The sequence below is a fragment of the Protobothrops mucrosquamatus genome, unplaced genomic scaffold, assembly GCF_001527695.2.
Source record: "Protobothrops mucrosquamatus isolate PMUCROS unplaced genomic scaffold, P.Mucros_1.0 scaffold357, whole genome shotgun sequence".
NCBI classification, from domain to species: Eukaryota; Metazoa; Chordata; class Lepidosauria; order Squamata; family Viperidae; genus Protobothrops; species Protobothrops mucrosquamatus.
Genome location: NW_015386692.1, coordinates 670,033 through 695,680, shown reverse-complemented (window position 1 = coordinate 695,680; position 25,648 = coordinate 670,033). Strand labels below are relative to the sequence as shown.

General features: G+C 37.9%; 1 protein-coding gene across 1 annotated transcript; it reads left to right on the top strand.

Moving 5' to 3' along the window:
• The first annotated feature begins 196 nt into the window (after positions 1 to 196).
• AMD1 (adenosylmethionine decarboxylase 1) lies at positions 197 to 24,201 on the top strand. Its single transcript, XM_015815639.1, has 9 exons — positions 197 to 393; positions 6,818 to 6,904; positions 11,833 to 11,959; positions 13,644 to 13,746; positions 17,513 to 17,555; positions 17,650 to 17,794; positions 20,057 to 20,149; positions 20,251 to 20,406; positions 21,606 to 24,201. Exons 1-9 carry the CDS (start codon positions 260 to 262, stop codon positions 21,738 to 21,740), a joined length of 1,023 nt encoding a protein of 340 aa, XP_015671125.1. The 5' UTR covers positions 197 to 259; the 3' UTR covers positions 21,741 to 24,201.
• Positions 24,202 to 25,648: the final 1,447 nt, after the last annotated feature.

Sequence of the window (25,648 nt, the reverse complement as noted above, 5' to 3'; positions counted from 1 at the left end):
ATGAGCGCGCACATACACACACACACGTATTTTATCTTATAACTTAATATAAGATTACTGCCCTATCCAAGGTAAAACCTGCTTGGGACGGGCTGAGACACCAAGAAGGCGCCGCGGCCCTGCCTAGAAGCAACAGTCATATCAGCTGTAGCTGGTGTAGGTGAGGAGGGCGGCGGCGGCGGCGGCGGCAGCAGCAGTTTGGTCGGGGGGGGTGTCTGTCGTTTAATTTCTGTGGTTGGTTTTGCGGAGTTGTCTCACCATGATGGAGGAGAACGGTGCACACTTCTTCGAAGGGACTGAGAAGCTACTGGAGGTGTGGTTCGCCTGGCAACAGCCCTCGCCGCAGGAGCCGCACCAGAGCAAGGGCTCCAGCGACCTCCGCACCATTCCCAGGTGAGTTGGGAACCGGCAGGAGAGCCGGTGGAAACGGGCGGGTGGAAGAAGATGGAGGGGGCAAGCCGAGCGAGTGCGGGAATATGCCAGGCCGGTGGCGCGCATGCCCTGGTAAAGAGCCCGTCACGCCGCACCGCTGGGCGGGAAGCGAGCGAAGCTAATGGCCGGGGAAGAGGGGCGGGCATGGCGGCTGCTCCATTCAGGGCTGCGTTGTGTTTGCGCGAGGCGAGGGAGGGACGAGGCCCGCCGGCTCCAAAGGGAGGGAGGGACTTTCACCGGGACGGCCTTCAGGGGGGCAGGGGGGAGGGGGAGATCGAGCGAGCCCGGCCCCTTCAGTAACGGCCACCAACGTTCCCCTGTCGCATGCAGGCCTGGCCTCAGCGTGCGGTGGCTGATGGCAGGCCTTTTTAAGTTCCCACTAGGCCGGCGCTCTGAGGGAAACTTAAACAGAAGAGCAGTTCACGTCGGAAAAGGCGGAGTTGTGACCTTGCTAAGGCGGGACGTGACCTTTCGTTCCTGTCCTTTTAAATTAAAGCAGGCCTCGGCGATTGCCGGTCGTCGTGTCTCTCTCTCTCTTCTCCCCCCCCCCGTATATTTACTACCAATGCATGGCGGGCTTTCACGAGGGGGTTCCCTTATTTGGCTTTGCGCTCGTTAACAACGGAGTGTGAGCAGAAGTGTGTCTTATGCAGAAGGGGGTGTTTGATCCTGTGGGAAGGTCGAGGGCCACCGGGATTCTCGCAGTGTTGATCGGAACCGAATTGGTAGATGGCTAGTAAATTGCTTGTTGGTATAAGCACTCAACGAACCCTACCTCTACCAAGCTGGCCATCACAAGTGGCGGGCAGGGCATCCACGGATATCTCTGCACCAGCATGATCTTTTAAGGGTGGACTGTGCTTGGTTCGTGGACTACTAGTTCTTTTTCTCTGAAACTGGCTGCAGCTTAGTTATCTGATTCTTGACGGAAACCTTGTCGAGGAAGCAGAGGAGTTTCTTCAGTTTTTTTTCTGATTTCTTCCAAGTTCTATTAAAAAAATAATGCAGGCTGTTGGGGAAGCTGGCAAGGATGTTTCTGTAGAATTTATGGATTATTTTTTTTTTTTTTTGCTCCTTACAGAGTTAGCAAGAGCATGACTATAGACAGTGGCTGGAGTATTGAGATTTTATGTATGCATTTGCCTTTCTGGAATTCGGGCAATACAATGGGATAGACAGAAGCCCCTCCTGTGTTTAAAAAAGGTTGCAGATTGAGTTAAATAAGCGGCAGGCTTAAAACTCCAGATGAAAAGGCCTCTCCTCCATTAATGAGATCAAGCATTACTTTTTAGTGTTACTTTAAGGGTTGGGTATGGGACTGTCATCTAGTGGGCATTTCAGGAATGTGGAGGAGGCGCCAGCTCCTCAACAGTCATGGGGGAAGGGTTGTATTCTCTACAGCCTTAAATACACAGTAATAGTACTTGTATTTTACTTGCACTGCACGTAGGAAATAATAGCTTGAATCCGCTTCAATAGAATTCAGACACTTGAAAATTACAATGCTTGGTCTATATGCATGTTTGAATGAGCTACATTTAGCAGAGAGAATAATTAAAGGTAAACTGGAACAATGTACCCTTTCTATGTATGCTTATTCTTACTCTTCTCTAATAATGTACTGCTAATGTGCTAGGAACACCAAAGAAATAATGGATAGCTTGGATAGAAAGAAAACTGCCTTATAGAAATTGATATCTGTTCTCAACTTTATGTAACTTTATGTATTTGTATTTTTTGTTAGCAAAGAATAGTGAACTGCAGGAGCTACTCTGCCAATGAATCACTTATGTGGAGTGCTCTTGCAATAATTAGTGCATTTGTAACTTCAGATTTTTTTCTGAAGCAAAAAAAAAGTCAATTTGTTTTTTTATAAGTTTTTATTGAGTTTTTTAATAATTCAAAAGTACTTATTCAATAAATAGTGTTGTCTGAGTTTATCATTCACTAATACAAATTAAATTCCTAATCTCTTGTTCATTTTTCCAGCCATTGATAAAATAAGTCCCAAGTTTGAAAATATTCTGTCTCTTCTTTTTCTTTCAACCTCAGAGTAAGTCTGTCCATTTCAGCATAGTCTAATATTTTTTTTAATTATTTCTTCCTCTGGTGGTGTTACTTCATTTTTCCAATATTGTGTGAATATAATTCTTGCCGCTGTTATCACATATAAAATTAAATATATAGTTTGTTTGTCAAGCTTTTCTGGCATTATATCTAATAAAAAAAGTTCAGGTTTAAAATCTACATGTTTTCCCAATATCCTTTCCAGCCAAGTATGTATTTTTGTCCAACATCTCTTTGCTTTAAGATATGTCCACCATACATGATAATAAGTACCTGATTTGTGATTACATTTCCAGTATCTGACATATTTTTAAACATTTTTGCTAATCTTGCTGGCGGCAAGTGCCATTTATAAAACATTTTATATAAGTTTTCTTTATAAGAAGTTGACATTGTCAATTTATAATTTCTTTCCCACAAGCTTTGCCATTTCTCTAAATCTATATTGTATCCAAAATTCTTTGCCCATATTATCATTGTTTCTTTTACTTGTTCATCTTCCATTTTCAAATTCAATAAAAAGTCATACATTTTCTTAATTAGTTTTCCATCAGAGGTTAATAATATCTGATCAAACAAAATCTGCTCTCTGTAAAATCCATACAATTTAACATCTTTACCATATCTTACTTGCATTTGTAAATATGATCACCATGATAAACTAAAAAAAGTCAGTTTGGAAGGCCATGTCAAATCTCATTAGGTAAGAGTTGCATTATGAATCATTTTGCCTACTGTGCAAAAATATAAACAATAATTGGGTTTGTATATTTTTGACTTCAAACTACAATACGCCTAGGTATACCAAGAATGCAGTAGAATAATTTAGTTTTATATGACAGTTCTATATTGTTTGAATTAATCTATTACAGATTTAATGATTTTTAATATATTTAGTGCAGATCAATTTTTAATGGAATGTTAAATATCAGTGTGCCTATTCAATAGTTCTGGTAAATGTTTAATTAAAAGTTACTAGGAATTTGTTCATTTTTCTATGGATGACAACTATTGTATGTGTTTCCCTATAAAAGATTATTCATAAAGAATGTCAGCACCTACTCTGATGGTTTCAATAATATCCCAAATGCTACTACAGGAATTACTAAAAATTATGATGGGTCATAGACCAAAATTGCATACAAGAAATTATGTAATGTAATATAGCATATATAGTAAAAGTCTGTTCTTGTGTTTAGACTGCTATCATCAATACATGAATTCTATAGGCTACTTTTTGACAGTAAAAGTTTCCCTGGAATTTATTATCTGCCAAAAGACACTACTGTGTATAGAATTTGTTTGTCCAACCTGGAAATGGGCTAAGAAGATGCTTTAATAACTCATTACAAATGTCTTGGTAAAAATTACAGTAAAGCAGAGCATGACCCTGTAATTTAATATGCCCATCTTTATAAGGACAAAGTTTTCCATCATATGGGATTTTGCAGTATTTACTCTCCAACACTGTTGACAGTAAGATATTAAACTCTGGTAGTGTGAAGGCCCTCTGATACATATTTATAAGTTGATCCAAACATAATGCTAGCTTGAAATAAAATTTACTGTGACCCAGTTGAGCTCTGATCATGTTAACTAGTTGGGTAATAAAATGTCTGCAAGCAAATAACCAAGGTCAGAGATCACCAAGGACTCCATATCAAATAACCGTTCTTTGAAAACTTCCATTGCCTGATCTTGTCCCTGGAAATCCACTCCTCTTGAACTAAGAAAACTTTATTTTGTATAAATCACACAAAATATGGCTAATCTTCATAAGCTGATTTAATACATTCAGTATTTGCTTCCAAGCTTGTGTGTGCTTATAAAATAAAGGAAAAGAAAACATAACATCTAATAAGTCAAGATAAAAATAAGGTAAATATAAAACTAAATAGAACATTTTTGCTTCTGCTATTCTGCATCCATGAAGGAGGGAGCCATTTTGGTCTCTATTGGGAGATTGTTCCATAGGACTGGAACTACTACTGAACAGCAACACCTTTGGGTTTTAGTTCCCTTCTGTAGGGGGGAGGGGGAGTAAGAGCAGTTTCCCCTTTTTAATTTAATCAGATGGATCTGTTCAGGTTGGAGTTCAGTAAGCAGTCTTATAAATACCCAAGTTCTAAGCCATAAAAAGATTTGCAGGTCAAAATTAACATTTCAAATCATCCAGAAATCAATGGATAACCGGCACAAGGTTCATGGCAAGTGCAGATGTAACATGCTGAAATACCCTGAGGTGTTTTTGATATTTGTATGACAAGAAATATGTTAAAACAAAAATGTTCTATGAACTCCAGTCCTGAATTACTCAGTCTTTTTTTTTTTTTTTTTGAGACCGGCTTCAACCATAAAACTCTTTTCGCTAAGCACAAAAAGTATTGCTATTTCCAGTAACAAGCACCCCTCTCATCATAATATTATGAACAGATGTTTTTCTAACTTTCAGAGATGCATGGTAGCTATCCAATCTTGGTTAGACATAATGTGTGCATTTTCCCCTATATTCTAGAGTTAGAGAACTTAACGGCCCTCCAGGATGGCAAGTGAGGAATATTGCTGGGATTTGTTAACTTGGCAGCAGTGAAATGGCTATGATTTCATATTTCTGGGCAATTTGATATTAATCCAGTAGCTTTCTGCATAATTCATTGTCCCCTCATTTTTTTTAAGAGCCTGGTATGGATTGTAAATTGCCTAGTCTGAGAAAGTAGGTGTTATCCCTATGTCTTTTGTTTCCTGAGGAAATTTAAGAAGGAGCGTGATCTTGTTTTGCAAGGCTCAACTGCTGAAGCAAGAATGTAAGCAAGTCAGCAGTCAGTTTTGAAAACACACAGCTCTCCTGTAAGAGTGTAGTGACTGCAAACAAGCTATTGAGTCAGCCAGAATTATGTAGACCTTTAAACAGTACTGTACCTCCTGCCAAGAAAATATAGATAGGGTTGCCATTTCCTATGAGTTGGTCATTATTTAAAGAAGCATAAGGGTGTGCAAAACATTTCATGCACAGACCAAATCCAAATAAAGTATTCAACGATTCAGTTCAGTCAGCTCATGACCCATCTGGAAAAGTCAGGGGAACATCAAGCCACAATGTGTACTTGTTTGCTGTATTAAACAAAACACATTTTCTATTTTGTGCATGCCTCTAGAAGAGTAGGGTGAGCTTACTTAATACAGGAAAGAAATATGTGGTCTTTAATATAAGAGAACTCTCTTGCTTTCCTGTATACAACCACTAGGAAGTATAGAGGTGTTCTGTACGGTTTAATCCTATAAAACCAGTCAAAGGATTAGTATTCTGTCTGACAACTTAGTTTATCCTCAGTTCTGTCTTACGATAATGACTGAGGTATTTGGCTTGCTGTGAAGTGTGACAGGCTTGGCATGTGTGCATGAAATGGTTGATGGGAGTTTGAAAGTGTTCATGAGATCTATATAGTGTTTTTTCACCCAATTCTGAGGAAATAAGAATTATTCCAGATAATCTGGGATAGATATTTATTTTATTTATACCCCTTTATTAATTTTATAAATAACTCAAGGCAGCAAGTTATTTTATAAATAACCCTTTCCTCTTCCTATTTTCCCTAGAACAACAATCCTATTAGGTGTGTTGGTGGAGAAAGAATGACTGACTCAGATAGTTGAACAATATGATGTAACTAGTAGAATGTAACAATATACTTGATCAAATATTCAAAATTAAGAGTAATTGTGATTATCTGAGTACTGTAATGTCTTTATAGTTTGTAACGTCCATATAAGTTTTAAATTTAAATAAACTGCACATTTTTCTCCTTTGAAGTCATGAACTATGGTGGTGACATCAAACTCTATAACATAGTTTAAATTTACTACCAGTGCCTAAAGCTTTGACACTTGTATACTGGTATCAAAGGGCATTGGACAAGGTCAAAACTAGGCATTAAATTTGGTTTATAGGAAAATTGCAGTATTTCAGTATGCCAAGATCAGGAGAATAAAATGGTTTCCAAGAAATTGGTAATATAAATTACCAAGAATCCATAAAATTCAAGTAAGTTTACAAATTCAAATAATAATTTCTGACTTTCCACGTTGTCCTTGCTTGGCATAATTTCTTAAACATAAGTTTTTTAATTAATAATGAGGTTGATAATTATATTACTATTAAGCTAAGTCTATAGATATTGTACAATAGTTTGCACATTCTGTTAAGTTTCCTTTTTGACATTGAAATGTAGTTTGACCTTTTGTGATTCAATACATAATCCCCTCTTATTTAAAAAACTGTGAAGTTCACATATTTTCTTTATTGTTTTCTTTTTGGCAGGTTTGAGTGGGACAAACTTCTGGAGAATGTGCATTGTTTGATCATAAGTGTGACAAAAACTGACAAGCAGGAAGCTTATGTACTCAGGTAAGTAAATAAAATTCCTGTACACAAAGAATGGCCTTGTTTTTAATGTATTAAAGTTTTATATAAATATTTATTTGCTACAAAAGTATAAAGTGATGTGCAATGTACAAGTAGTCCTCAACTTACAACCATTCATTTAGTGGCTGCTTGAAATTACAATGGCACTGAGGTATACCAGTTGCTCAGTTAGCCTTCTTGACTAACTGGTTAGGATGTGATTGATCCCATTATATTTATCAATGCTTCCCTGTTGATGGGGAGTGTTCCCCTGCCTCAAGGTAGTTATAAAAATTATTGAGGAGATCATATCATGGTATGCTATGAACTTTTAAGCAAACTAAATTTTTTTGTTTATGGAGAAAGTGGCACAAAAGGAGTAACATTGCAGTTTCTGACACATCTGGGTAATACTGTACATACCCATTTTTAAACAGTTTTTGGTAAGGATATACAGAGGCTAAAATGGTTGCCTTAAAGCAGGGGTTGGCAACCTTAAACACTCAAAGAGCCACTTGGACCCGTTTCCCAGAGAAAAGAAAACACTGGGAGCTGCAAAAATTGTGCGCGTGCACATACCGGAGGGGGGGGGAGCTTGATTGAAGAGTTTAATTAAAAAGAAATAGAGGCTGCTGTGCATGAGTTCGTGTTCTCTCTTCCCCCCCCCCCTCTCTCCGATCTTCTGCTCACCTGGCAAGCTGGCTTCACGCTGTCCTCTGACAAGCTGACACACATTCTTATTGGGCTGGCTCTCTCCTGCCCTTGGTCTGCCAGTCCTCTTCCCCCACTCTCTCTCTCTCTCTCTGTGTGAGAGAGAGAGAGACAGAGAGAGATGCTGCTTCCTGCTTCGACACAGCAAAGGCAGGAGCCCCGCCCAATAAGCTTGTCAGCTTGTCCAAGAACAGCGTGAGGCCACTCTCTTTTTTACACACACACACACACACACACACACAGAGAGAGAGAGAGAGAGAGAGAGAGAGAGAGAGAGAAGGGAAGCGCAAGTGCCTCTCTCTGTCTCTGTCTCTCTCTTTGCAAATGGCGGAGGAGGCTGGGAGCCGCAGGAGAAGGCTCAAAGAGCCACATGCGGCTCCGGAGCTGCGGGTTGCCGACCCGTGCCTTAAAGGATAAGCCATGGTGGAAATGGATATAGGTTATTCGACTGGTGGAATATGGTCTGAGTACTTTACCTAGATTTCTGTGCCTCTTCTAGTAACATTTAACACTGACTTTATCTCAATTTTCTGATTGTAATGTATCTTGGGGACCCCCAGCCCTTATGCTCAGAAAATGTCAAAAAATGTGCTGGGGAACTACTAACCAATATACAGTATATGATTTTCATTTTGTCCCATAAAACCTACATGATAATTGGGTAGGGGGGACTCATAGAGATTTAAAGTTGAACTATTGACTTTATCATCCATTTCTAAGGAACAGTACTGTTAAATTTTGAATGAATTCAGGAGTGATCTAGATGAGGAACAATACAATGAGCTTAAATATAAACAGTGTTGAATTATTGGATTCAATCCTCCAGCCCTTGAGGACTGAGGTTCAACCTATTCTGGGGAAGTTTGTTGAAAGTGAAAGATCTGTGCTAGTTAGCTGTCTATTTTAAGGGATATGCACTGAGTTTTAAAATTCTATATGGCTTAGGACTGGACTATTTCAGAAACTGCTTTTTTGTTGTTAGAAACTTGTCTAACAAGTAAGAACTGCAGGATACGCCCTTTTGAAACGATTCCACTTTTGGAGGTTTACCTATTTGGCAGAAAGAAAGGTCATTCTCTGCATAGCTCCCAGGCTATAGTAAAATCTCATTTTTACAGACTCCCAAACAGTATAAATGTATTCCTTGTTGTACAATCACAATTTTTAAATATTCTCAGTCTTCACCAGTGTTCTTATTTTTGAAAATGGGATTGGGAATAAATTTTCAATATCAAGTTATAATAGAAAATGTCCCAAAAGTGCTTTTCAAAAGGCAACTGGACTTTCTTGGTTTTTTTCCTTGAAAACATTTTGCTTCTCATCCAATGAGCTTCTTCAGTTCTCTTCAAGGAACTGAAGAAGCTTCTTGGATAAAAAGCGAAACATTTTCAAGGAAAGAAACAAAAAAGTCCAGTTGCCTTTTGAAAAGCACTTTTGGGACAACCATGACTTGGATAATTGAAAATCTCCATAAACATTTGTAATAGAAAATGTTCCTCTCCATGTTATATGAAGTAGTCCTATCGTGTAAATAGAATCATTTCATGTAATATAGGTTAGAGTTCAGAAAAAAGTACTTCCTTAACTGTTGATTATATTGCATGTGATGTGGAAGGTACTTTTCACAAGGGGGTGGGCTCTAAAAACACCCCATTTATAATTTGTGGACAAATACATAATGATCTTTTTTTTTTCAAACTGCATCTGCACAGACAAAAGACTTTCATTCCAACATTATTATAATAAGAGTTTTCTATGTCAAGGCTTTATTAAAATATTAATATATCAAATTAATATTTGTTTTTCAAATATTAAAATCAGTATTAAATGTTCATTTTAAGATTAAGATTAAATATTAATATATTACATAATAATTTTTTGAAAGAATACTAACATCATTGTAAGTGCAATATACCTATATCTCAATTTGATTTCTTTGAACTTGTGTTGTATTGTCTGAATGTTTTAAATAGTCATGCAGTTTGAAGTTTGTCAGCCATACCTATTCATGTATCTTGTAGCATGTGATGAAAACAATCATTATGTATTATAGTAATGAAGTAAATTGGATGTTTCCATAAGCAATTGTATGAAAAAGAAGTGAAAGATATCAGAACTGGGTAAAATGCAGCAAGAGGCATTTATTGTTAAATATTATTATTTAATTATCCACAGCACCTTGATCAATAATTGATACTAGGCTCATATGCTGATGGTTAAGCAAGTTAAGAATGTGATAGAATTACAGAACCTAAGGTGGAAATCAATTTATTATTTGTTGTAATACTAGATACAATGTAATGAAAATCTTAATAATGCAGTATTTGTTATAGCACCTTCAGAAGATATTAGCTGTATATCATTATTATCACATCTTTACTGCAGAATAAGCCAAATTGTTAGCATAATAAGTAGCATTTTAGTATAATTGTGTGAGATATTCTTAAAAGAAAGAATTCTAGCTTATTGAAGGAGAGTTTTAAGACCTATAGAAAGTGCCATCTTAGAGAAATAATTTCAAATTGAAAAACAAATTAGGGGTACTAGCTTTCATATGTCACAATCTTTTTTCTTTGTCTCTTTAAATTTTATTTTGGTTAACATGATATAGTGCTTTGTCCACAATACCTGTTGTTATTGTTAATAATAATAATAACAACAATAACTTTATTGTCACTTTGAAAGTACACCAATCGGCATACATCAAAATGAAATTTCGTTGCATACTGCTCTCAAAGGGTCACCACCTCCGATATACACTCCTTGTTCGTGGCCAGCTCAAGTTTCAGATCATCCATTTTAGTCTCTAGGGAGCGAACGATGGCAAACAGGACAGATGGAAACGGAGCTCCGTGTGGATTAGCCCTCAAATCAGCTGGTATTCCTGCATGACAACCTTGCCTTCTTTTCTTTTTCTGATCCTGTCTCTTCCACCTTCCTTAAAGAGGCCTTGCTTCTTTTCGCCTCTGGAGCACGCTGCCACCACCACCAACTCCTCCAAAAGCCTCTCTCTCTTCCTCTGGGCCTGCCAACAGCCTCATCCAATTCCTTCGCTCCATAAGCCCTGGGACCTCTCCTCCTTTGCCTCCTTTGGAAACAGCCCTGATTTGCAATAGAATCCGTCGCTGGGCCAGCAGTCAGATCTTGCTGCCGGCAGAACAATTTCAAACAGCGCCAATGACTTTAAATAGTCTCACCAACAGATTGCCACGCCAGCAAAGATTGTCGGTCGTATGTTACTTTAGTTCCACCACGTTGCTCAAACACATTAAAACCTTCCCGATCATGTGGCCTATATCCCTTCTATCCCTCCATAACCTTTTCACCTTCGAGAGCCACTGCAGCTGCAGCCGATCCAGGCACCGCCATCTTAGAACTCCTTATGGTTTTTCAACATTACAGAAGTATCTTTCAAAATCAGCAATATCTATGAAAGGATATCCTTATATTTATTTTGTAATAACTTGCTGTTCCTCCAAAGAGTTCAAGATGGATTACACGGGGTTCTTCTTAATGTTATCTCAATAACAGTATTATCAAATAGGTTCACGTGAATGAATTAATAGCCTAAGTTATCCAAAGAATTCCATGGTTAAATAAAGATTCAAACTTGGTTTAATACTCTTAAGTATTAATCACCATTCTGAGTCTAATATTTACCTCAATACCTGTATTTTGAAATCTCTTTTAATGCATTATGACATATTTCCTTACCTCAGGATTACATACCTCTTACCTCTCTAATCAGAGTTGCCCAGTTGGGTGTGGAAGGGTCAAAAGGGACAAATGATGAAAACAGTGTCACTATAGCATAATGCAAGTTTGACCTTTTTTATGTGATGCATGCATATCTAAAAGGGGGTAGTTTGTATCAGAACAGCACTGTGCTACTTTTGTTATTTTGATGAAAGCATCAAAGCCTGCAGGAACTTCTTACTGTAGAAAAAAAGGAATGTTTCATGTTGCACCATTTATACAAAGAGTAGTTGTGTAAGAAATCTACTTGATTTAAAGCCCAGTATATGAGATGAATCTTTTCATACCTACAGAATTATCAAAAGAACAGAGATCTGTATTGACTAAGCCAATATTTTTGTGTCTCTAATTTCTAAGTGACTAAAGCAGTTTTAAGGGACTATTTTCAAATAGATTTGGAATTTCCAAAATCCATGAATGAATTTTGAATGAACTATATTAATTATATCATTTGTATTTTTCAGTGAGAGTAGCATGTTTGTCTCCAAGAGACGTTTCATTTTGAAGACATGTGGTACCACCCTCTTACTGCAGGCACTGGTTCCCCTATTAGAGCTTGCTAGAGAGTACTGTGGGTTTGACTCGATTCAGGTAAGAAAACAAAACAAAACAAAATGCTGAGACATCTTGAAAGTTGTTAACTATCCGTTATATATTAAATAGTATATTGACTTATTTTTTGGTATATATTTATAAAATATATCAGTACTAAATACTGAGCATTTAGTAGTATTTTATTATTGTACAATATGTAAGAAATGTTTTTCAGGTTAATTCCCCATAGATGATATTTCTGGGATTTTCATATCTCATTCACACTCAGTCTTTCTTTGCACTACATATTATCTTGTCTCCACTCTTGTGTTGCTCTGCCACTCATGAATGTCATCTTAAGGTTGCTGGAGATGCAGCTTTGTCAGTAGTCAAAGGTTTATGCAGACATACACTTAAACACTTCACTGAGGTTTCAGTGCTTCTGGGATCTTAGATCGGCGAGTGTCTCAACACAAAGCCCACAAAGATTCCCATTTTTAGGATGACATACAGTACAAAATCACTGATCAGTAATTGCTAATAATTTTATTGGTGACACATGACCAGTTTGCACAATATTTTTTTGAAAGCTTTTAAACTTATTTTACCCCACCTCTGACATAAATGCATATGCCTATCAAAGGTTGCCTGAGGTAGCTCATCTTCATAAAGACGGAGTGGAGAGATTCAGATTTTTTGTTTGACTTGAGTTGGGGGCAGCAGGAAGAGAAAATAACATCTTTTTGAAAATGCTGAATAAAATGCCACATCTTTAAGACATAAGATGCCAACTTCTAAGTGGGAGCACAGACTTAATCAGATAATCCATTTTCATAGTAAAGATGAAATAAGGATATTGCCTCAAATAGGTTGGCTTTAAGGTGGGGGGATATTCAACTGATGCCATTGGAGGCTTCAATATGAGGCTTGTAAAATGGTCAGGAGGAGAAGGAAAGATCTAAGAGCACTCCCTTAAGATAATTGGCATATATTTTATTAAAGTTCTTGATTCTCCTTTTCTATACTCTTGCTGAAACCGCAAGCAGGCGCATTATATCCAACTGTACTTTTTACATACTTCCTGACCAAAAAAATCCACTTAAAATGCTAATAATATATATTCATTGACTATGTCCTTAAATATCAATTCTGTTCTTCATTATATAAATATGTCATGAACCAATCATTTTGAAACTTTATAATAACAAAAAAGATTATCCTTATTTGAAGAAATATAAAAGCTATTGCTATTTCACAGTTATTTACCATACATGTATGCATAATCATCCCAGTCATCTACCTTCTCTGGTTTTAGGTAAATATAAACCACACTGTTGTGCCTAAGCAGAGCTTGTGTTTTTGTCCCTTTAGCTTCTTCATTTGCAATAACAGGAATATTGGGGATGGGGAGTATAAATGTGAGGCTTCAGGTAATCTTATAGCATAAGATCGTTGAAAGATAAAAATAGTTTGTAGTTGAGAAATTTTGTCCAGTTGAGAATAAATGTTATTCTAAAGATGCCACTTTTTAATATTTATACTCCACGTTGGTATCTTTTATGTAGCAAATTATATTGTTTATGAATTTCTAAGGGATTTCTGCATTCATGTATTGAAGTACAGATGCATGTCTATATATATATAAAGTTGTAAAACCTTGTACAGTAGATAATTTCTTTTTATATAAGGGTGAAATTGAGGAAAACATAGTTATTTAATTTCAATTCTTGGTTTCCCTCAGAGCTTCTTTTATTCACGTAAAAATTTCATGAAGCCTTCCCACCAAGAGTACCCACATAGGAATTTCCAGGAAGAAGTAGAGTTCCTTAATGAAATATTTCCAAGTAAGTAAATGTATTAATATCTCTTCAATTTGCAATATTGTAAATAAAATCTGGCTATTCAGAATGTTTATGCATAGGAGACTGTTCAAATAAGTCATGATTTCATAGCTAAACGGAAAGATATAACAAGTAAAAATAATAAAGCAGAGGATTGCTCAGTCAAGTACAGCATTCTATTTAACTTTTTCCAAAACAATTATCCATGAAGATTTTTACACGTGCAACAGTGATGCAGTGTTGTTGCTATAACCAATCAGTTTATGATAGTAAGAATGAAAATGCCAATTGTAACTGAAGCCTAATTTAATACACAGTCAGATCTTGGTTTTGGCATGATATATGTAATTGACTTATATGCTAATATTTGTGGAGCATGCATTTTGTTGAAATACTGTAAATTCTTCTACTTAGTAGTATAGAAAATGGTGCTACAGGTAAAAAATAGAGGTGTGCATTATTTGGATCTGAAGTGGCAAAAGGTGCTTTGGATCCAACATGAGCATGCTGTGTATCTGTTGGTTCCTTAAAGAAGCTGGGTTCGCATAACTATTAACTTGAGTAAAAGAGATAGTGACAGAGTGCATTACCTTGTTAACTCAAAGACTGTTTGGTATGGAAGAGTGAGCTCACCGCCAAGATTGAGTAGGTATTTCTTTTCCCACCAGGGATTCCAGGTGCTATCTGAAAGGAGAGTTAAAACAGACCCATCCCCTTCTTAATTGGAGAATGTTTCCTAAAACAAACCAAAAATGAGCATGGGTATGGGTGTGTCAAAGGAGTCAAGCCAGGGAGACAGCAAGAGACTGGGGAAAAGAAACCACCAGCCCAAAGTTAAGCAACTAAGCAACAGTGCCCAGACAGCAAAAGATAAAGTAATTATTGGAGCTGAAGAACCAGCTGAGAGTGGAGGGAGCCTGACCAGTGTGCAAATCCAAGCAAGTCTGCAAACCAAAGTAAGCTCACTGTGTGCAGCAGCCCAGGTGCAGAGATCCACAAACCAGCTCCAGAAACAGAGTGCTGGGAGGGAAAGAAAAGCCTATTTGCAGTCTACAGAAGAGTGAAGAGTTCACATGCAAATGGACTGGGATTGGCTACAATAGCTAAAGACCTGGGGAGAAAGGAAAGGTTTAAAGCAGACATGTCAAACACAAGGCCCAGGGGCCGGATGCGGCCCGCGAAGTGGTTTCATGTGGCCCGCGAAGCCATCCTGGAACAGTGAGGGAACGGCCCCCGCTGCCTTGGCCCTGGCCCTGGCCCTGGCCGGCCAGGAGCCAATGTACAATTTTGTGGTGGCCATCTATGCTGAAACGCATTCAGTCTTAGCTCCACAAGACCATCTGGAACCAGCGAGGAACCAGCCCCTGCTGTGTCGGCCCCGCCCCCTGGGTGCATGCTGGGGGAGGTGTTACCCTTTGTGAGGAATGAAGAAATGCACCATCGCCTGGAAGTGGCTAGCAAATGGCCCTCGCCTACTTCACATATCCGGCTTGATGGGCTCCAGGGGAGGGGTTTTGGCAGGCAGCGGGGCACTCTCCTCACAGCGCTGAGAGGCTGAGCCGGGTGGTGCAATGCTGCCTAGCCCCCAGCCTGCCCAGTTTCAGCAGCCAGCAAGGTGCAAAGCTGATGAGCTTCGCACCTCCCGGCTCAATCTCTTGGCGCTGTGAGGAGAGCGCTCTGCTGCCTGCTGAAACGGGCATGCTGGGGGCTGGGTGGCATTGTGCTTCTTTTTGGATTCATGCTGCCTGGTTCAGCCTCTCGGCGCTGTGAGGAGAGCGCCCTGCTGGCTGCCGAGACTGGGCAGGCTGGGCGGCGTTGCGCTTCTTTTCAGATTTGTGCTGCCTGACTCAACCTCTCAGCGCTGTGAGGAGAGCACCTCGCTACCTGCCGAAACCGGGCAGGCTGGGGGCTGGGCGGCATTGCGCAGATAACGTTGACTCTCACGCTGCTCATGGCATCCCCTCCCCCAGAGCCCACCAAGCCAGATATGTGAAGTAGGTGAGGGCCAAGTGCTGGCCACTTCCAGGCGATGGTGCATTTCTTCATTCCTCATGAAGGGTGACACTTCCCCAGCTGCGTTTCTTGCCTATTTTTCTCCCTCCCTCATCTCAAATATTTTCCCATCACTCTGTACTTAGGAAGGAAGGAAAGAAGGAGAGGGAGGGTCTGAGGGAAGTCCTGCCTTAGTCCTGCCCTGCTGCCCTTTCACCATCCCCTTGCCCCCTCCTCCTGGCCTATTCTGGGGGTCTCTCATTCTATTGCTAAGGAAGCTTTGGATACAAAGCCGGGTCTCCTCCCATGGAGATGGAATGGGTCTCCCTCTGACTTTGCCCTCGTATCCATCATGAGCAACCTGGGTAAGGAGAGCAAGCACAGCAGCAGCAGCCTTGAGGAGGAGGTAAGTGCAGCTGGGCGCCCCCTTGGGGAAGTGGGGCTGGGCTTGGTACCACGGGTGCTCGAGGGCCAGGCTGGGCGTTTGACCTCTGCTGCCCAGGGCTCCGGGCAGCACGCACCACTATCCAGCCCCCCTGCATGGCCTGAGAGGAACGGTGAGGCTCCTCCAGTGGACCATGCCTTGGCACTTGCCCTGGTCCCACCCCCTTCTGCCAGAGATCCTTAGATCTGTCCCACTCCTGCCCAGGCCCCCACAGGCACCCTTGACGCGAACGATGTAGAGCTGGCCATGCCCACCCAATAGGCCACACCCACTCTGCCCATGCCCACCCAGTGGGCCACACCCACCCGGCCCCCGAGGGCAACCGCAATGCTGATGCGGCCCTCAATGAAATTGAGTTTGACACCCCTGGTTTAAAGAGCTAAGAAAGAGTTGAGGTGGGAAAAAGCAGTGCACTAAACCATAGAGATTGAGCCACAAACATGGACCTTTTTTAGATTGAATAAGAGAAATAGTTGTAAAAGTAACTAATAGGAAGGTAGTAGAATAAGGTAAGAAAATAGAAACAAGTATGGAATTAGCATTAACTTTAAAGAATAGGATTTTTGTACAATAAAACAAAAATTGTTTTAACGTACAAAATATTGAATGTGTTCTGTATTCATATTAAGAAAAGCCCTAATGTGGCTTTTGTATTTGCTCAAGGAAAGGTGTAAGTTCTTTAAGGAACCATTGAGAGGTTGAGTAAGTATACCTACACCAGACCCAAAGCTCATTTTCTGCTTTGGAAGAAAATTCTGTACACCTGTAACAAGAAACTGCTACTTACTATAGTAACTACAGTAAATTACTTTGATACCAATAAGTACGGTATGGTTATTGTTTTGCTTCATAACATACTTTTCTTTCTGCCTAGTGTTTTCTCCCAAGTGCAGGGTCCACTCTTTTCTTTTCTTTAATCAATCAAGTGTTGATCCACTAGTTGTAAAAAGAAATAGCTGATCAGCTTGTCACCCATTCTGGCTGAGAGAAAGTGACTAATCCAAAGTTACCCAGCCGGCTTTCATGCCTAAGGCAGGACTAGAACTCACAAATCTCTTTGTTTCTAGCTTAGTGCCTTAACCACTATGTACTGCAGTAGTAAATAATTAGGAAAAAATTCTTGATAAAAAAGATGTAATAGTAAATATCTAAAGCCAGAAAATTGATTAAAAGCATTTATTGGTACAGTGTTCCATGATTTCTTTATGAGTTACAGGTTGGTATATAGATCTACATGTTCATATAGTCAGGTTTAATCCAGGAAATACAACATAAGGAAAAGATGATAGTTCTTTGTATAAGACCACTTTTCACTTTATTTATCTGCCACAGATGGAGCAGCATACTGCATGGGCCGTATGAATTCTGACTGCTGGTAAGTTTGCTTCTATCAGTGTAACATTTGGAGCAGTATCAATCTGTTATATCAGTTTAGAATATTTTTTTCTGAAATTCCTTTTTTAAAACAGGTACTTGTACACTCTGGATTTCCCAGAGAGTCGAGTAATCAGTCAGCCAGATCAAACATTGGAAATTCTGATGAGCGAGCTTGATCCAGCAGTTATGGACCAGTTCTACATGAAAGATGGTGTTACTGCAAATGATGTCACTCGTGTAAGTCTTAAATTGTGGTAATTAAAATAGATTAGATTAATTCAGTGAACAAATAATAGATCTTTTTGTCCTGAACAACCATTCATTTTCAGGTGTTTCCAACAAGTCAGTTCTCAGTATAGGTTCAAGAAGAACTTGAGATGGATCCCTTTTTAATCTAATCTTTGTATACCATATCTTTTTAGTAATGACTTTTTTGGACATGTTTATTGTTTTATATCTTTGTTGTCGTATACCAGTGTTTCTCAACCTTGACAATTTTAAGGCATGTGGACTTCAACTCCCAGAATTCCACAGCCAGCAGAGTTGACGTCCACATGCCTTAAAATTGTCAAGGTTGAGAAACACTGTTGTATACCATCCATGTCACTTTTTGTGAGATGGATAGCGATATAAATTTGAGAAATAAAATCCTTTGGAAAGTTGATACAGATCAGTCCTTGAATTACAACCATTTGTTTAGTGACCATTTGAAGTTCAACAGCCTAACAAAAGTGACTTATGACCGTTTTTCATATTTATGACCATTGTAGCATATTCATAGTCACGTGATCAAAATTAGGATGCTTGGCAACTGGTTCATATTTATGATGGTTGCAGTGTCCCAGAGTCATGTGATTATCTTTTGCGACCTTCTGATAAGCAAAGTCAATGGGGAAGCCAACTTCTCTTAACAACCATGTTACTAACATAACAACTGCAGTGATTCATTTAATAACTGCGGCGAGAAAGATCATAAAATGGGGCAAAACTCACTTAACAACTGTCTCATTTAGCAACAGACATTTTGGGTTCATTTCTGGTCGTAAGTTGAGGACTACCTGTACCTCAGCTCCGTAAAGATAATTACATAGTCCAAATTTGAATGCATTCCAAATGATGGGTTCTTTTAGCAAGCTAAAATATTTTCTTGGTTGTAATTCATGGACTAAAACATAATTACAAGAGGTTTTTTTTGTGAGAGGAGGGTGACTTCAAGTCAATGTTGACTCCTGGCAAGTGCCTAAACCAGTGATGGCGAACCTTTTACAGACTGAGTGCCCAAACTGCAACCCAAAACCCACTTATGCATCGTCGGGTGCCGGGTGGGTGTGGCCCGTTGGGTGGGTGTGGCCCATTGGGTGGGCGTGGCTGCGGTGGTAACAGCAGACTTGGTGGGACTAAAAAGTTCAATCAATCAATTCCAACTCTGCAAGATTTTTTTTTTCCTGCGAGAAGTTGAAATTGACTGATTGATTGAACCTTTTTTTTTTTTATACAGCGGCGGAGGCCTAAAGCGAAAAGGTTTTATAAAACCCAGCTGAAGGCCTAGGACTGGGGCGACGGCGCGCGTGCCCACAGAGAGGGCTCTGAGTGCCACCTCTGGCACCCGTGCCATAGGTTCGCCACCACTGGCCTAAACATTTTTTCTTTGTAAGATTTTGGAAGTGGTATTCCGTTCTTTCTCTTTCTATGAAAGAGTATTTGTCCTAATCACCTAGCTGGCTTTGTGCCAAAGGCAGGACAAGAATTCCCAGTCTTCCGGTTTTTAGTTTCTAGTTCAGTTCAGTTTGATTTTTAAAAAATTTGGTAAAGTACAGAAGAAGTATTAAATTCTCAATACTAACTATTCTAAAACGTAGCTATGGGGCAATTAAGCCTTTGTGTCAGCTGGACCTTTAATTACTATTAACTTTGCTTTGACAAGAGTTACATCTATAAATATAGAAAAGACTTTGGTTGAGATTTTATCATCTAGTTCACAACCGCAGTTACTTATTCTTAGGCTTCTTTCTCTTTCACTTCACTGCGCTGGCTGAGGAATTCTGAGAGTTGAAGTCCACAAGTCATAAAAGGGCCAAGTTTGAAGATCCCTGGTTTACACAATTCAAAATTAACAAAATACCTAAAGGGAAAACAGTGTAACTGAGAATATTAGCTGGAACAATGTTTAATGTTTCATTAAACATTTAATAATGAAATACCTCTAACAAAAAACAAAAAGTAACAATAAAACCAAATAATTTTTTAAAAGGAGCAAAAAATGGTAAAACTGGACAATAACAAAAAAAAAATTATGGGCACACTATTCAGAAGGGGCTTCAACCTTCTTAATAAAGAACCGGGTCTTCAGGACTCTGTGAAACAAGATGGGTCTCAGATGGGACCTCATCTCTTTGAAACAAGAAAAGTTTAATGATTCGGATGAACAATAACTCTGGTAGACATAACATGAATCTTCTGAAATAATATTCCTCAGTATGAATCTTCTTTATTTTATAGGTGAGTGGAATTCGTGACCTGATACCAGGTTCTGTCATTGATGCTACAATGTTCAATCCTTGTGGGTATTCAATGAATGGGATGAAAACAGATGTGAGTATGATATTTTTTTTAATATTCCATTGAGTATTTGCAGAAATAATGTAACTACATTAAAAATACTAATATAAGTTATCTATTTTGCTCCTCTCCAGGGAACTTATTGGACTATTCACATCACTCCAGAACCAGAGTTCTCATATGTTAGTTTTGAAACAAACATAAATCAGACATCCTATGATGACCTAGTTAGGAAAGTCATAGACATTTTTAAGCCAGGAAAATTTGTGACAACTCTCTTCGTTAATCAGGTAAAACATCTTTTCTTTTGGGAACATGGGACAGTTCTTTTAGATATATTTTTTAAAAAACTCCTAAGTCACATAATTGAATAATTGTGTTTAGTTTGGGACTAGAAATCGTAACCAGTTCCCATCCATACAGAAATAAACAAATAACTGAATCTGTAATAGTTAAGAAGGAACTCCAAGTCCTCCAATTGACTAACATCTTTATCAATTTACAGAACGTAGTTGAATTTCATCATAACAGACTTACTTGGCATATGTTCCTATGGCTATAGCTACCTCATTTAATGCAGTCCTTATAAACTTATATGTTTATAAGTTAATGTTATACAACCTCTAGAAATTCAAAGATGTAAACTTTGAGGCATATGTATTTTCAATTATTGTACATATCCTTAAGATAGATGGTTTATGGAAATAGAACTGTTCTGTGGCAGAGTACCTAAGGCTTTTTCCACCATAACCAGTTTCTCAGAAATTAACAATAGCTGCATAATCACTGTATTCTGAGGTAGTAGTTGCTGATTTTAAAATTATTTAATGTAATTTTATGATTTTGAATCATTCTTGTAAAACTTGCTGATCTTTTTGCAACTGATTTGTGAAAGGGATCATCTCAATTCTACATATCCAGAAGATTGCTGCATACAGTATACATTTAATAAGTAGTCAAGCACGCATATTCTTATAATCTACTTGTTTATTAATCTGGTTGATCCGTTTTTCTTGTACATATTTTCTAATAGATATATTCTGTGGTTTTGGGGAAGCCAAATTCTTACTCAAGAATTCTTACTGAGTTCTTAATAGAGTTAATCCCTCAGATACATTTTTTTCTACTGCTTTTCCTGGTTTCTATAATTCCTGAGTGTAATTGTTAAATCTGTTAATTTCATTTTAAATTTATCCTTTTCATCTTCCATTGTGGAAATAACATATCCTTTCAAATTGGTTTTATTTGCTACTCTATTTTTTTTCTTCTACATAATCTTATCACTCTCAAAATTATTGTGAAACATTTCTCAACTTATTTCCACACATTCATTCTCTTGTTCTTTCAAATAATTATACCTACCAAATGTGGTTCTTGTCACCCAGCTCACAAACAGTTCTTATATAGGATAGGGCATTGTAATATTCCAAAGCTGATTTTATGTTTGATTAGTTTTCTCCAAGATTTTAGTACCTTTCCTTTCTTTTAGAGCTCAAAATGTCGCACCGTGTTTTCTTCAGCCCAGAAGATTGAAGGTTTTAAGCGTCTTGATCGCCAGATTGCCCAGTTTAATGACTACAACTTCGTTTTTACCAGTTTTGCCAAGAATAAGCAGCAAAGTTGATTAAGAGGAATTAAGAAGAAAAAACGCAAAAATATACCCATTAGAGGTGGTGGTGGTTGCTTTCTAGTAAATGATACAAGGGGCCATATTTTTCATATCCACCTCGTAGTTGCAGAAAGCCCTAGATGTAATCATAGTATAATTTTCAATTGTATGCATTATTATAACAGAGTTTTAGATATATTGCATGAACACTCTCTTCTGTGTTTAGATATTCTATTTCACTTTTGCTGTGAAACTGAAGCGCATGTAGAAACATTTTACTGTATGAGACTCTACAGCATTTATAAAAACAACTCAAATAGGTTTACATGCAACATAGTTTTTCTCCAAGTATCACCAAAAATTCCCCACAGACAAGGATTTCGTCCTCATTAGAATTTCCCCTAGACTTACTTAGCTAAAAGAGTTGCCTATCTTTTTTTTCATTTGTATGCTGTAACAAATTTTAAAACAATTATTGAATGTGGGGTTTCTAATTGGCACATTTTTGCAACAACTGAATGACAGATTAAAACTCACAGTTTAAGATGTTGAAACTGATAGAACAAAACTGGATACACTTAGTGGGATATTTTCATTTTAAAAATATTGAATAATTTTTATCATATTGGATCTGCATACAATTTTACAATGAATTGAAGTGGCAATTTGCTGTGGTTAACACTTTACCTTTTCACCTATGGGTGAAAATGTATTTATTTGTCAAGTTACTTTGACAATTGTTTAATTTTTGGCAAACCCATTCTTGCTCCATGTCCTTTGTTTAAAGGCAACCTGAAGCAATTGGTGGCAGTCATTGGACATCTGTTTTAAGTATATAAACAAAATTTTGATAGTTAAGGACACAATTGACCCCAGGCTTTTCACAGAGTTCAGATGCAGTTTTGTCATCTAGGAACCTAACTGGTTAGGAACTTGGTGCGCTTCACGGTAATTTGGCAGAGAAATCGGGTAGAAAACGGTGAAATGTGATTTACTGCACAAAATAGCTGCCGAAATATGCTGGCTCAAATGTTAACTTTATATTCAAACACGGACCCTTCCAGTCTGTAATGTCCTGTGACAACAATGCATGTGATGTTTAAGCTAAATTTAGCAATATTGTGACTTCATCTGTGTTTCTTCCTAATTAATATGCAGTTCTTTTTTACATGGTGTAGAAGGCATTGGGTGATTTCGCTGCAGTAAGCAAATATGGGAGCCTAAATACAGTCATGTAAAACACTTATATGTAATACATTAGTAACAAAATAGACATGGATATTGCTTCATGGATATTAAATGCAAGTTCCTGAGAGAGCGTGTTCAGTCACCTCAAATGCTGTGGGATTTCAGCTGTTGAGACCAGCAAAGTCTTATAGATGTGTCATTCTAATCCTTGGCTATGTTTTTGATTACGAGTGTTTTGTTCCTTTTGTATTTATAAAGGAAACATTTTTTAGTGTTTCTATGTTATTAAACCTGCTTGCTTGGAAATCAAGCAATTGGAACATTTTTTCCTACCAAAATCAATAAATGTTGTGTCTCTGTAGCACCTAGCAGTTTATGGTGCTTTTGCTTTTTAAGGGCCAATTTTTCAAATGTTTTTTATAATGAGTACTCCAAGTCATTAGCACTCTTTGACTTGAGATCTGTTTAACTGCAGATTCTTTGAAGTAATGCTGGAAATGCAGGACTTATACATAAGCCTTGGATAGAAATAAAGCAGTTCAATGGATCTTCATGAATAGTAGGCTGAATAAAATGGGAGGGGGATATGTTTGGTGTTTAAAATTATCTCTGGTGTTAGACATGGAACATTAAAATGTACAAAGATATATCTGTACCAGAAATCATAATGCTTCAATAAAAGTTTGCTTTCTAAGCTGTTGCAAATAGTAAAAATGCTACTACCCTGACTTAGATAATTCTGCTTTGTGTTTATAACAACGAAGCCTTGATATGAATTAACCGATGTTACCTGTATTTCCTCAATAGTCCCTATGTGCTACTGAATGCCAAGATGATTCAAGAAAATTAAATCTACTGGAAATGCTATTCTTGTTAATCAAACTAGAACTCTGTTTCTATTCAATGAAAAAGCATGATAATTAAGAATGAAAACTGATATTAAAAATCTTTAAAAGTTTCTCAAATTGTAATACTGTATAATTAAGGTTAGAACGTTGTAAAGCTTCATAAGATTTTTACTACAGGCTTTAATTTTAAAGACTGGTTTATTGTTCAGCGATAAAAATTTCTGAAATCTTCAAAACTGAATTTACAGATACACTGTATGTTGGAGGGGGTAAGGAGCAAAGTTTTATGTGTTCTGCTTATTTTTTGCTTACTATAACATATTAACTTGGATTGGTCTACAGTCGACTATGTAACTCTGGACTTTGTGCCCTCATGTATGAATTTTTATTTTACAAATCTTACAGGCTATTCCAATACATTTGCTAATATGTTACCCTCATCATGGCTTCTACTGTATATTAATGCTCAGGTTTGCAATTGGCCCCTAGAATATAAGTACAAACTTCAGAATCCATAAATTTTAATGTAATTGGACTCCATCTAAAGTTAGTAATTAAGGATTTCAAGGTAGGGTGTTTTTTTAAAAAAAAAAAAAGAAAAAGAAAGAAAGCAGAGCAAAACGGAACATCAAGTAGAAAATAAAACTCAATGAGACAACCAAGATTGGTGAAGGTGTTCCCCAAATAAATTCACCGTTGACCCACCATTCCATCCATTTCAAGGGCCATGTTCCTACCCATTTATCAGCTGTGAGGCATACCAGATGGGGGAGACAGTTATGAAATGTATATGGGTGGCAAAAGAATGACTATAAGCGTGATTTAAAAATAGTGTACAGTAGTATTGCAAAAAGCATTGCTTTATTAAAGATAGTATACATTGGTAGGTCATTTTTAGATCTTGCTACCGGTTTATAATGGAACCATATATAATTGACAGAGACCTGATTATTTGCCCTGTGAAGTAAATTTCTTGGATAAAATTTCTGCCTTTTAACTCTAATCATCAAGCTTGCACAATCTATGAAGTAGCTAACATCATTCTCACAAGTTTGTCCATGGCTTCATTAGCTCCATTTTCTAGTCCAGACATGTTGGACTGAGATAAAATGTGATTGGGTAACCTTTAGTTCAATATTTCGTATGAGCTTAATTCAAAACAATCACCAGACCAGATTGGAACAAACTAGATAAAAATGTCCATTATAGTAATCCTTGGCATAGGACTGTAATGGAACCTGTCCATTACAGTCGTATAGCATGATGGTTTTTAAAGTGGCCATGTGATTTAATTTTTTGGTGGCAATTAAAGCAAATATGACAGTTGTAAAACAAACTGAGTTAAGTGAATCCATTGTTATAATGATTTTGCTGAGAACAATCACATGATCACAGGATGTTATAAGTAGCCATAAATGTGGCCATGTTGCTAAGTACCTCTTAAAGTGTGGTCATGTGATTGCATGAGTGGTGGTGAACAGACCAAAACTTCAGAACCAGATTGTAAGCCCTGTTTTCCAGATAGGTTGTAACTTTGAATGGTCACTAAGTGACCAGCTATAAGCCAAGGACTACCTATATATTGTTCACTATTTTGTGGCACGTCAGAACATACAATGACTGATGTACCGGTATCTACAAATTACCAAAGAGAATTTTTTAAAAAGATGACAATTGGAAATGCTTATACAGAATCAAGATCATCTATCTATTAGGCCATATATATAAACTTCGATAAGATAAGACAAACCAAATAGAAGCATATATGACAGTGGTGGCGAACCTATGGCACGGGTGCCAGAGGCGGCACTCAGAGCCCTCTCTGTGGGCACGCGCGCCGTCGCCCCAGTTCTAGGCCTTCAGCTGGGTTTTATAAAACCTTTTCGC